The 13,824-nt window shown below is 44.8% G+C and overlaps 1 protein-coding gene across 5 annotated transcripts in view; it reads right to left on the bottom strand.

The window, feature by feature from the left end:
• The window catches only part of LARS2 (leucyl-tRNA synthetase 2, mitochondrial), a 201,403-nt gene that overhangs the window by 65,090 nt on the left and 122,489 nt on the right, over nucleotides 1–13,824 (bottom strand). For all 5 annotated transcript variants that reach the window (XR_004538050.1, XM_033930320.1, XM_033930317.1 and 2 more), the window contains 2 exons: nucleotides 8,031–8,129; nucleotides 4,390–4,527 (listed from right to left, as the gene is read on the bottom strand). Coding sequence is in view for 4 of the 5 variants with exons in the window: in XM_033930320.1 (XP_033786211.1) it covers nucleotides 4,390–4,527; nucleotides 8,031–8,129 (237 nt within the window). In the remaining variant the exon portion in view is untranslated. The remainder of the gene's footprint in view (nucleotides 1–4,389; nucleotides 4,528–8,030; nucleotides 8,130–13,824) is intronic.

Below are 13,824 nucleotides of genomic sequence, written 5' to 3' on the forward strand. Positions count from 1 at the left end.
ATGCCCACTCTCTCCCACCATGTAACACCCCCCTTCTCTGTGCTGCTGCCAACCCCACCCTCTCCCCCTTACCTTGCTTAGATGGCTGGCCGGTGGGATGCCTACTCCATCCGGCCAGCAGGCCTTCCCCTCCCTGATGCATTCTGGGATGCATCGGGGAGGGGCCTGAAGCTCTGATTGGCTCATGTTGTTTAAGGGCCCTCCTAAGGGTGGGGCCTGAAGCATCTGGGTCAATTAGAGCCTTAGGCTCCTCCCTGGATGCACCAGGAAGGAGCCTAAGGCTCTGATTGGCCCAGGCACCTAAAGCCCCGCCCATAGGAGGGGCTTTAAATGACCTGGGCCAATCAGAGCCTTAGGCCCTCCCCAGTGCATCCCAGGATGGGATGGGAAGGGCTTAAGGCCCACCATTTTGAAGAGGCAGGCCTGCTGGTCAGAGGGAGTAGGCATCTAAGTAAGGTAAGGGGGAGAGGGCGTGGGTTGTCGGAGGCATGTGGGGGGGAGGGTTGCATGGCAACGGGAGAGAGTGGGTATCTCTCCCGCTGTCAGTTGGAGGGTTGCTTGACTTCGGTGACTCAATCTATTGTTATTGTTGTTGTTTTTTTTTTTTTGGGGGGGTGCGTTTATTCTGCACATGTGCCTATCGCTATCACCAGTGAAGAGCACATGCAAATTTAGTGAATCTTCAAAACTCTCTGCCAACCTCATTTGCATGAACGTTTTTTTGAGAATGGCTTGCTTTTTTTAAATTGCTACTAAAATAGCTTCAATATAAGAACATAAGAACATAAGAAATGCCTGCACCGGATCAGACCTGGGGTCCATCCAGTCCGGTGATCCGCACACGCGGAGGCTCAGCCAGGCGTACCCTGGTGCATACATTAGTCACTCGTATCCCTCAATGTGTCCGTTTTTTAATGTGACTTTTTGAGAATCTAGGCCCTGGTGAGAAAACAGAACAATAGGATTGCTGCAAGATTTCTACACAGAAACTACATACTAGTAGAATACTACAACCTGGTCACACACGTAAGACACATAAAACAAGGGACCACAGATCAGTAATAGAAATATGAAGGCAAAAATCTTAACTGGAAACCTCAAGAAGTCAAACTCAGCACATACAGCAATACTAGAGAAATAGAAACCGAAATACAACATAATCAAAAGATTCTGCACTTCAATGAATGGCATATTCCAATTAATAAATTTAAAATTAAATACTTTTTTCTACCTTTGTTGTCTGAGTAGCAGACTATGGATATTTCCTCTAGGATTTTGTCCAAACCTTTTTTAAACCCAGCTACAATATCCTCTGGAACTCATTTCACTTAAACCATTCAAAACAAAATGCTATTTTTCTAACTTTGTTGTCTGGACATTTTATTTTTCCATCATGTTGGTTCCAGTTTTTCTTTTTCTGCTGTCCTGTCATCTGCTAATTCTTCTTTAAGCAGCTGCTATCCATTTGTCATTTCTCCTATCTACTCATTTTCTCTTACTATACCTACCTCTTACATATTTATCAGTCCTTTTTAGCTCTTTTCTGCCTCTCTTTCTCACCCTTCTTCTCTTTACTTTTCAGCTACCTATCAAATTTACATCTTCTTTCACCTGTTAGCACTCCCATTCCTCACCTCACTCTTTAATTTACTCCCCATTACCACATTTCTACCTATAATCACTATACTCTCATTCATTTCCTTGTCATCCCTCTCCTCCCCCCTCCTGGCCTCTCCAATAGGGTTCCACCATTCCCAGCATTTTTTTCCTTCCACTCTTCTAGGCCAGCATCTGCTCCCACTTTCCCTCTCTGCCCTCCTAATCTGGCATCTCCCTGACCCTTCGCTCTTCTCTCCTGCCCTCTCCCATCCATTACTCCCATTATCTGGCATTTATCCATCACTCCCTTCTACTCCTAGATCCAACATCTCCCTCTTTCTCCCCTCTCCACCTGCTGTGTATCTCTCCCTCCCTCTCATACACCCCAATGTCCAACATCTCTCTCTCCCTTATTCCCTAGGTCCAACATCTCTCTTCTTCTCTCCATGCAGCATTCTCTCCCATGTCCAACATCTCTACCACCCCTCCACCCCTATGTCCATTTCTCCCTCTCTTCCACTCCCTCTGCCTATTCCTCCCTTTTTTACTACTCTCATCCCTCCTGCAACAATTTTTCTTTCTTTCCTTTCTACCAACCCCATTCACAACATGCTGTCTCCCCCATGCACCATCTCTCCCTCCCCTCCAGCCCATGTCCATTTCTCCCTCTCTCACTCCTCTCATCTCTCCTGCAGCAATTTTCCTTCTTTCCCACCTCCCCAACCCCACTCATAACTAACATGCATTGCTCTCTCATGGTAGCGATTCATACACACTGCCTGCTGATAACCCGGAAGCCTCTCCTCTGCTGCACCCCACACGGGCAGAAACAGGAAGTTTTGACAGAGAGTGGGATGTGGCAGAGGAGAGGCCTTTGGGTTAGCAGCAAGCAGCATGCTGGATTATTGCAACTCCCTATATCTTCCTTGTCCAGCCACTATGATAAAACAACTCCAGACCATACAAAACACCGCCCTCAGATTGATCTACTCACTCAAAAAATATGATCACATAACAACTGCCTTCTTAGACTCTCACTGGCTACCCATACAAGCACGAATCCAATTCAAATTCTACTGCCTGATATTCAAAGCATTACACGGCTCTTCCCCCTCCTATCTAAATAACCGCTTAAACCAAATCTCCACCTCAAGACACAGAAGAACCTCCAGAAGATTCACCTACCTTCAGATAACCTTCCCCCAAATTACCCACCTTAACACCTTCCAATTAAACAAATACCATAAATAGATTGTAACCTACCCTCTCTAACTGAATTCCATATGTATTTTTCATACAGTTCTTCACTGTCAGTTTAATTTCCATCCTATAAATTCACATAGAATTTTTCTTTTTTCAACCATCTTTATTTTCTCTTCTTTATTAATTTCCAGGTACTTTAGTTAGATTGTGAGCCTTCGGGACAGCAAGGGAATTTTTTAAGTACCTTCTTACTTCTCATTTATAATCTTAATGTATATTTTCTTCAAACCGCTTAGAACCTAACGGATGTAGCGGTATATAAGAAATAAATTACATTACATTACATGTATGAATCGCTGCCACTAACCCATTGAAGTAAGAGACAGAATAGTTGGAAGATGCAGGGTAGAGAATGACACAGAGACAAATTTTTCCCTGTCCCCGCAGGAACTAATTTTCCCATCCCGTCGAGCTCTTTTCCTGTTCAAACCCATTCCTGCAAGCTCTGTCCTCATCTGCACAAGCCTCAAACACTGAAATCATAAGTGTTCGAGGCTTGTGCGGTTAGGGCAGAGCTTACAAGAATGGGGCAGGGACACCAACAAAACTTGTGGGGACAGGGAAATTGAGTTCCTGCGGGGACGGGGAAAAATTTGTCCCTGTGCCATTCTCTAACGCAGGGACCACAGGAACTCAGCCTGCTCCCCAACGCAGGAGATAAAATTAATTGCAGGGGCGGCGGCGATGATCAGGAGATAGTGCGGGATAGTAAGACATGAATAAACTTGGATAGAGGGTGGGAGACCTGCGTGGTACCATGTACCCCCCACCAGCGGTTTTGTTGAGAACTTCTGTATTAGAAGACCTAACATGGCCAGTGTTTCAGTGAGTAGACGCCTTCCTCAGGGGCCTATTTGGAATGCTGGAGAGAACAAGAAAAAAACTTGAAATCCCAATGTATGCACTAACAGAAAATCTGAATATATAATCAAACCAAATACTCAATATCAACATCTTCCACATGCACTTGGGAAAGAGCCTGAAACCCCTGGCCGTTTTTTCCAATATAGTGAACAAAATCACCTCAGTAAAATCAACAGTAGAAATCTTCTTTCACTAGAATAGATGTACAAAAGAAACAAAAACATCTACTAGGCATAATACTGTATGTGGGATCAATGAAAAAAATGCAGGGAACTGTAAAATTGCAGGATTAACAAGAAGAAACTCAAATTTCCAAAACATTTAACTAGAGAAGAACAAAATGGAAGAAGCTAAAATAGAAAAACATTGCTAAAAAAAAAGACTGATATAAAATGCAATTTCAGCCAAAAATTTGGTCACGTCAAGCATATATGGCAAACTGAGATAAGATGATTGGGATTGCTGCTATGTGGGAACTCCTGTGCATTTCTGGAAAAGACTTTTTTCTAGAAAGCTCTAAAGCCCATTACACAGGGGTTATACATAGTCAAGTGATTCATATAGAAACTGATTAATTTGCTTGTCTTTAATGAAGACTGTCTTCCAAATGTATCTCAGACTACATAACATTTTGATTAAATAAATAAAAATAAAATTCCTTACTTATATTTGACCATCTTTTGATTATTGCAAAAATGGCTGAAGAATCTAGCATAATATAAATGCATAACTGCATGCTCCTTTCCTCCAATGTACAAGTCCACAGGCATCCAGTAATCTGCTAGGGCTCTATCAAAAGGCCTAGAAGAGAGAAATAGAGCAAGAAGAGATGATCATCAAGGGATGCTCTGAAAAGGGGTAAATTTTATATTGGTTGGGTAGTCAGTGAAGAGTGCCTGAAAAATAAACTGCTTAAATTCCTAAAGACATTAAGTTCTTACCTTGCTAATATCTTTTCCAGTAGATAGAAGTGATATACTGAACTGTCGGGTTGTCCATGCCTGCTTGCGAGCATTCTGCAGAAGATGCCAATAACATCTTTTCAGCTCCTTCTCCCCGGTTTCTGCTGCCCTCTTCAGTTCGTACCAAAGCTGGCGACCACCCTATAGGAAGAGACAGGAGAAGGAGGGATATTGATAACTCTCTGAAACCAAGTGTCTGATCTGCTCAGATTAATTGAAAACAATCAATGAATGAACAGCAATGCAAATAGAACATCAACACCAGAAAAAAAATAGAAGTTAATCAAGAACATAACATTTTGAACATTTTATGGAGCTCAAATATTTTTCCCTCTTAAGTATTTACACTTCTCCCTCCGTACTCGCAGTTTTAGCATTCGCGACTTCGATTATTCACGGTTTTTAGCTTGCTGGCTCCTCCCCCCAAATTACATCAGCTTGCATAGAAAAATCGCTGATTCCCAGCACTTTCTTTACCGTGTTTTGCCTCTCCTTCAGGAACAGGCCAGATCTCCCACCATGTTATTCGAGGTTTCACCATATCCACGATGGCTTTTAATAGAAGACAGCGAATAACATATGAAAAAGTTATTTGCGGTTTTTCTGTATTCGCGGATCTGTTAATCCCCTATCACAGCAAATACGGAGGAAGAAGTGTACAGACATTCTTCACAATCCCATAGTCTGACTGACTGGAAAATCTTAACTGTGAAGCTGACTAAGAAGCTTAAGTCAGAAAGCAGGAGCATTAGATAATGGCTGGGTGGGCGGGGAGGGGAATCAGCATGCCATTCCTATATATTGGAAAAGATATTATCAAGGTAAGCACCTAATCTCTTTTTCCAGTGCAGTAGGAATGGTATGCTCAACTATAGGGATGTACTTAAGCAGTCCACAAACTCTTAGGTGAGATAGAGGAGCCTGCTCATAGCACTGAGGACCCAAAAGCAGCTTTTTTTCACACTGCTACATTCAACCTTTAGAATTTGGTAAAATTATGAAGGGAAGATAGGTGGCTGATTGTGAGCATGTGATCGGGTCAAGCGATTATTACCTGTCACCTCTCCAGGTGCTTCCAGTCTCCCATTGGGCTCTGTTAAAACAATACAGCATTGTTAATAACAAACACATCCTGTTAAAATCCATGATCAGGTCCCTCCAGGCTCCTACCAGATCTTCTCTGGGTCCTCCCTGACCCTCCAGGTCTTCTATGGATCCTCCCTTACGCTTACTTGCCCTCTTGGTCTTCTCTATGTCCTCCCTGACTCTTCCTGGCCCTCTGGGTCCTCAGGCAGCTTCCAGTGCCATTTACCAGTCTCTCCACCGGCTCCTCCAGTCCCTCCACCAGTCGCTTGCCAGACCTTTGGGTAACATTCTCCCAGGGCTGTCAGGCTGCTTCTTCTAGGACTCCTCTGGTGCTATTACCAGTCTCTCCGCTGGTCACTCGCCAGACTCCCTCAGCTTTGGACCCCTCTAGCTGCAACTTGTGGGGCCACCGCTGGTCCCTTACTCCCCAGCAGCTTGGATCCCCATGGGTCCTGGACACTTCATCGGTCCCATTGCCAGTCGTCAAGCCTGAGCCTCCTTTGAACTCCAGGCTCTACTGAGTCCTCCAACAACTTCCTTTTCCAGGCCCTCTCGCAGTCATTCTCTTTCTCTGAGGGCTCTTCCTGAGGACTCCTACCAGTCCCACAGCTGCTCTCTTCAGGAGGACTTTCCCAGTCACTCACACTCCTGGTCACTACACATCCACCCAGCCCCCTCACTGCCGATCATCAAGACTGGGGTACCCTCCTGATCACCCCAAGCTTTACTGGGCAGGCCGGTCTATCAGACTTACTGAGGTTAGGCAACAGGCCAGCATTCTTCCCCTTGATGGTTGCCTAGCTCCCGAAGGAGCTTCTGTCTTTCTCAGCTCTTTGCTTGGGAACTGTCCTTTTCAGCACCTTAGTTCACTCAGGGTGAGTGGACAGCTCCCACCAACCTTCACAGGATCGTTTTGCAAATGAGCTCCTTCTTTCTGCTGCTCAGAGTCCCTCTGCTGGCCAGTGATAGGAACTTCACCCCGTCACATTGATCTACAAATCTCCTCGGGTGGAATTACTTGAGTTTTCGTACAAGAGGAGGTCACTCCCCTTGTTGAATGTGCCTTTAAGGAGATAGGTGTAGGCAGAGGACATAGGTCTATGAATCTACCTAGAACTGGTAGTCTTGGAGGCGGGTCTGCCTCATCTTGCCTGATCAGTTAACACAAAAAGATAGTCTGAGAGATGAAACTCATTGGCTACCTCTAGTTAACACAATAGCACTCTTTTGACATCCAAAACCTTCAAGGCCTTGTCTTTTTTCTTGGACCCTGTGGGGTGAAATGCTGGCAGTCTAACTTCTTGGTTGAGATGGACTGCCAAAATGACTTCCAGCAGGTGCTTCCTCTGTGTATTTAGTATTGTCATTAATTTCCAGGGACCCTAGTGTTACTCTCTTTTCCTTCCCCTGGGAAACTGCAACCCAAGGTCTGGTTTGACAGCTAACCTCTCTCCTGTCAATTGGAGAGTTTTTACATTTACTTACATCCCTGTCATTCTCGGGGGTTTGACCCTGGCACCTTCTGGGCAAGGAATATAGGTCCCTTTCTGGGTCTGCTTAGTGCACACGGGCGTTTCAGATGGCAAAGCGCTGCCCTGCCCGTGACAATATGCAGAAACCATTGTCAGGTTTTTGGCTTTAAGCAGAGTAGCAATGACTTGCACTGAGCACTTGGACTAGGCTCTAGCAGGGGAACTCTTTGGCTGGTAGGGCTTGAGCAGTCCTGCCAGCAAAGGTATGTTCGGGGGTTGGGAGAAGGGTGGGGATGGGATGGAGTTTGGCAACAGCAATGGCAGAAGCAGTGAAGGAGTTGCAATGGGGGTGGGGGGAGGGAGGGAATGAGAGGAAATGCTTGTTCCCCCCCAGTCCACCCTCTGGGACCCCCCAAATTAGGAACAAATAAAATTAAATATATAAAAATGAGAATAAATTGGTATGGGAAAACACTTGAAGAGAAAAATTTACTGCACAGAGAAGTGTTAAAAAAACACAACTTCTTTGTTCCAAGGAAAACAAAGAATTGAAGGTCTCATGAGCCGACATCAGGCACATGTGTACGCATGGTATGGACAGTGCTAAAGTTTTAAAATGACAGCATACTTTGGTACATGTCCATACCAGGCTCTGTAGACAATGTCACCCATTTGTGAGAATATACTGCCTGCTTGTACTCTGAGAAAATTTTTTTATGAAAGATAAAGTAGACTAGGAAGCTCTGCTTCCTCATGAAGGAGGGAAACCTAGCTGCGACCTTACCTTTGCAAGTTCTGGGGATCAGTGTATCGGAAAAAATACCAGGCTGAATCCACAAATGTATCCATAGTGTCTGTCTCTCTTTTTGCAGGCCCTTGACACCTGAGGGACATAGATAATTTTCATTAACAGTAACTTTTAAAATATTATTCCTTAAACTCAAGTCAAATTACTTCACCTGCTGTTTAAAAAAAATTTATATAACCTTGAAAGTATTTCTTTCTTTGAAAGTAAACACTAAATGGGTCAGAAACTATTTATATCTCATGAGAAAATTAGATTCTTACCTCGATAATCTTTCTAGTAGGAGAGTACAGTAGGCTTGACAAGTGGGTTTCTTCCCTTCGCCCATGAGGAATGCAAAAAGCATCATCTACATTTTTCAGCTCCGCCTCCTTGTGTCACTGGGCAGTGCCTCAGTTCATACCAAAGCAATGGATAACCCCTAAGAAGGAGAAAGCACAAGGAGGGCATGAAGATCTCCTTGACAACTCTTTTAGGCTCTGCAACAAATAATTAAACTAACGGACACATTGCATAAATGAGATGGAACCAAATAAGCCATCTATCTGAGTGAAACCATCAACATTTATGCAGCTTCCAAAGCTTCTCCCAAAGACTTCACTACAGAGCTAATGGATAAGTCTTCTTAATTGCTTAACAGAAGAACATTAAACATCTTCATTCTCTTTTGGCCGTTCACAGAAACATCTGGAAACACCCATATAAGTCTGAGTCAGAAAGCAGGCTAAATTAAAATCTGACATGGGCCATTAAGTCTACTGTACCCTAATCTTCTCTTCTAGTGCAAAGGGCACAGTAGGCTTGAAAAGTGGGATGTATCAAACCAGTCCCTGAGACTAGGACAGGGCAGATGAGTCTGCTGCAAGAACCTAAAGGTGGTGTCCATTTGTGCCGCTACGTCCACTCTGTAAAACTTTATAAAAGTATGGAGGATGGACCATGTAGCTGTTCTACATGGTCCATCAGACGCTGCAGGACCAAGCGGAGACCGATGATGTAGAAGCTAAGTGGTTAACAATGAAATCAACCATACATGAAGCAACTAGCCGCTTCATAAAATCAGTAAATAAACGACAAAGAAACAATAAACCCCAATGGTTCACCGCGGAGATCTCGCACCTCATTAAGGAGAAGAAAAAAGCGTTTCTCTCCTACAAGCGCACGGAGAAAAGAGAGGCAAAAGTAGAATATAGGACCAGGTCTACAGCAGTCAAAATGGCAGTTAGGGAGGCAAAACTTCGAGTGGAAGAAATTCTGGCAAAAAACATTAAAAAGGGGGACAAATCCTTCTTCAGGTATATTAGTGACAGAAAAAGGAACACAGGCGGGATAGTACGCCTTAGAAGACCAGACGGAAGTTACGTGGAAGCAGATTCCGATAAAGCCGAACTACTGAATGAATACTTCTGCTCAGTCTTCACCTGTGAGGCACGGGACACGGTCCCCAGTTGAAGGCAACACAAAGCACAGAAGACCCGTTTCAGAATTTTGAGTTCACACCAGGTGAAGTTTACAGTGAACTGGCAAGACTCAAGGTGAACAAAGCCATGGGACCAGACAATTTGCACCCAAGAATGCTCAGAGAATTGAGTGATGTCCTGGCGAAACCGTTGGCTGAGCTATTCAATCTCTCCCTAAGTAAGGGGAAAGTTCCCCTGGACTGGAAATTAGCTAATGCCGTTCCTCTGCATAAAAAGGGTTGCAGGGCAGAGGCTGCGAATTATAGACCGGTGAGTCTCACATCAATAGTGTGCAAACTCATGGAAACACTAATTAAAAGCAAATTGGACACGATCTTGAATGAAGGGAATCTTCGGGATCCCAGTCAGCATGGATTCACCAAGGGTAGGTCCTGCCAATCCAATCTCATCAGCTTCTTTGACTGGGTAACAAGAAAGTTGGACTTGGGAGAGTCTTTGGACGTCGTGTACCTGGACTTCAGGAAAGCTTTTGACAGTGTCCCACACCGCAGGCTGCTAAGCAAGATGGAATCGATGGGGTTAGGAGAGACACTAACTGCATGGGTCAATGATTGGCTGAGTGGCAGACTTCAGAGGGTGGTGGTTAATGGTACCCTCTCTAAAACATCGGAGGTGACCAGTGGAGTGCCGCAGGGTTCGGTCCTGGGTCCACTTCTTTTCAACATATTTATAGGGGATCTGACTCAAGGGCTTCAAGGTAAAATAACACTATTCGCCGATGACGCCAAACTATGTAATATAGTAAGTGAATGCAGTTTACAGAATTATATGGCGCAGGACCTGCTTACATTGGAAAGTTGGTCCTCAACCTGGCAGCTAGGCTTCAATGCTAAGAAATGTAAGGTCATGCACCTCGGAAGCGGAAATCCATGCAGGACGTACTTCTTGAACGGAGAAACTTTAACTAGGACTTCAGCAGAACGAGATTTAGGAGTAATCATCAGTGCAGACATGAAAACTGCCAATCAAGTGGAGAAGGCTTCATCTAAGGCAAGGCAGATATTGGGTTGTATCAATAGAAGTTTCGTCAGCCGAAAGCCTGAAGTCATAATGCCGTTGTACAGGGCCATGGTGAGACCTCATCTGGAGTACTGTGTGCAATTCTGGAGGCCACATTACAGTAAAGATGTGCGCAGAATTGAATCGGTTCAACGGACGGCCACCAGGATGATCTCGGGGCTCAAGGGTCTCTTGTACGAAGAGAGACTGAACAAATTGCAGCTCTACACTCTCGAGGAACGTAGGGAGAGGGGAGACATGATCGAAACATTTAAGTACCTCACGGGATGTGTCGAAGTGGAAGATGATATTTTCTTTCTCAAGGGACCCTCAGCCACAAGAGGGCACCCGCTCAAACTCAGGGGCGGAAAATTTCATGGCGACACCAGAAAGTATTTCTTCACAGAGAGAGTGGTTGATCATTGGAACAAGCTTCCAGTACAGGTGATCGAGGCAGACAGCGTGCCAGACTTTAAGAATAAATGGGATACCCATGTGGGATCCCTACGAGGGTCAAGATAAGGAAATTGGGTCATTAGGGCATAGACAGGGGGTGGGTAAGCAGAGTGGGCAGACTTGATGGGCTGTAGCCCTTTTCTGCCGTCATCTTCTATGTTTCTATGTTTCTACGAAGCTCATGACGAGGCCACACCTCTGGTGAAACTATAGCAAGTCCAGCACTGCTCCTGACTTATCATATTTTAAAAACAGAAAGAATACTGTACCAAGGGTCAGGAAAACTCACCAGGGAAATTTCCTGGGCTCTCAGACAGGTCAAGCTAACTATCCTGGCATAGTTCCTCTAGGTTTTAATCCCTAGCAGGATGGGGTAAGCGGGTCAGAAGGAAGAGCTTACGCAAGACAGATAGTAAAACCCTTTAAACCTGCCTTAACACAATCTCAGCTCCCTAGCAGTAATTTGCAGTCTGACCAAAGGGGGAACCAGGGAGAGACTTGGATAATTCCACATGGGTTGGGGTGGGGCTTTCACCAATATAAGCCGGAGCCTCAGACAGAATTCAAGTTTTTCAAGTTTCATTTAAAATTTGATCTGACTGCTTATCAAGCTTCTAAGCGATTTACAATTTAAAAAAGAAGGGGGGAAAGACAACATGATGGAACAAACATTAACATGGACAAGGATGATAATATTGACAGAAGCACGGTACAAGATGAAAAATGGGAAGAACTACAATGATTATAGGATAGAAGAACATAAATGGTAAACAAAATCAGGAGGGGACGAAGTCAGTTAGAGCAGTGGTTCCCAACCCTGTCCTGGAGGACCAACAGGCCAATCGGGTTTTTAGGCTAGCCCTAATGAATATGCATGGAGCAGATTTGCATGCCTATCACTTCCATTATATGCAAATCTCTCTCATGCATATTCATTAGGGCTAGCCTGAAAACCCAATTGGCCTGGTGGTCCTCCAGGATAGGGTTGGGAATCACTGAGTTAGAGAGCATCAACAGGAGTCAATAATGAAAAATCGGTAGGTACGGAATTATCTACTCGAAAATAGAGAATGACACGGGGAAAAAATTTATCCAGGTCTCTGCCCTGTCCCTGCAAGCTCATCCTTCTCCCTGTCCCATACCCGCAAGCTCAGTTCCCATCCCTGCCCCATCCCCGCAAATTCAGTCCCTATCCCCGCCCGGCAAACAGTCAGATCCCATCCGCACAAGCCTTGAATAGTTATGATTTTATACTGAATTTATTTTATTAAAGTATAAAAAGAGACAATATTCTGTACAATTGTCATTTTATAAACACAAATAATACAGAGCAAGGATCAACAAAACCCCTGTCTCCCCTCCCTTTCACAAATATCCCCTCCACTATTGTGAAAACTGAACAAACATTACATTAATGACTTCTATTCCGCCTGTACCTTGCAGTTCTAAGCGGATTACATCAAAAGATAACTGGACATTTCCAGGATGAGGGATACAATTAAAGACATTGGGCCTAATACAACAAGAAGATAGCTAGACATTTCCAGGAAGATGAATACAATTAAAAGCGTTAGGTCTGAAACAATTTTGAAGGGAAGATACTGTGAGGGGGAGAGAGGGGAAAAGAAAAAGGGGTTAGTACATTTGGATGAATTTCTTAAATAGCAGTATTTTGATTTATTTTCGGAAAGCTTTGATGTCAGTTGATGCTGTCAGTAAGTTGGTGATTGAGGGGTCCAATTTAGCTGCATGTGTTGCTAGTAGGTTGTCGTACATCTTTTTGCGCTTGGTTCCTTTACTACAGAATGCTACATAGAAAAATCAAGCTAACAGAAAACTTTAGTCACACATGGCAGGAATAGTGTTAGGGGAGTGTAATTAGGGCAACTGCCCCCTGGTCAGAGAGAGAGCCCTAAGTCAGCTGGAAGCTAAAGAAGCACAGCCTGGGCTTTGCAGTCTCCAGTTATGTCTAATACCAGCTCTAGCAGGATACATATTTCAAATCTGAAATAGTCTAATCACAAAATATAAAATAAATTAATTTTTTTCTACCTTTTGTTGTCTGGTAATTTTGTTCTTCAAATTACATTGCTCTCAGGCTTTGGTTTTGGGTTCCTTTGGTCTTCATCATGGCATGGCTGGCTCCTGAAGGTAAAAAAAAGCGCAAGAGGAGCTGGGGAGCAGATGCCAAGTTTGACACGGGCATAATTTTTTTTACCACAGGAGCGAGACTTTTCACCACTCCCGCGGGGCAGTGAAAGGTCTTGTCCCCATTACTGCGGTAAACCAGTTGCAAATGTCTCCATTCCTGTGGTGACTACTAGAAAATGACACGGTGGCAGTTACCCGCGGCTAGCCATGGGTAACCCGCCGAAACGGTGGGGAGAAAAAGTGCTCACTGCGGGTACGGGGACAAGGCTATCCACAGCCCCGTGGAGCGGTGAATGGCCTTGTCCTCGCAGTTAAGGGAGGGAAGGCGCGCGGTCACCAATCGCGCGTGGCCCTCTCCCTACCTCTGGCCAAATCTATCTCCCTCCCTCCCTCCCCCTTACCTTCGCAGCGCTTTAGAAAAGAAACTGAAGCCGGTAAACTTCCAATTGCGTCAAAGAAGAAGCTTCCACCCACACACACGACTGCAGGGCGGCACAGGCAGGCTTCGCCGGCTTCAGTTTCTTTTATAACGTGCTGCGAAGGTTAGGGGGAGGGAGGGAAGGAGATAGATTTGGCCGGAGGTAGGGAGGGAAGGAAAGGGCCGCGCGTGTGATCGGTGACCCCGCGCCTTCCCTCCCTTAAGTTTCTTTACGCCACGAAGGTAAGGGGGAGGGAGGGAGATTCTC

Source organism: Geotrypetes seraphini, chromosome 2, assembly GCF_902459505.1.
Source record: "Geotrypetes seraphini chromosome 2, aGeoSer1.1, whole genome shotgun sequence".
NCBI lineage: Eukaryota > Metazoa > Chordata > Amphibia > Gymnophiona > Dermophiidae > Geotrypetes > Geotrypetes seraphini.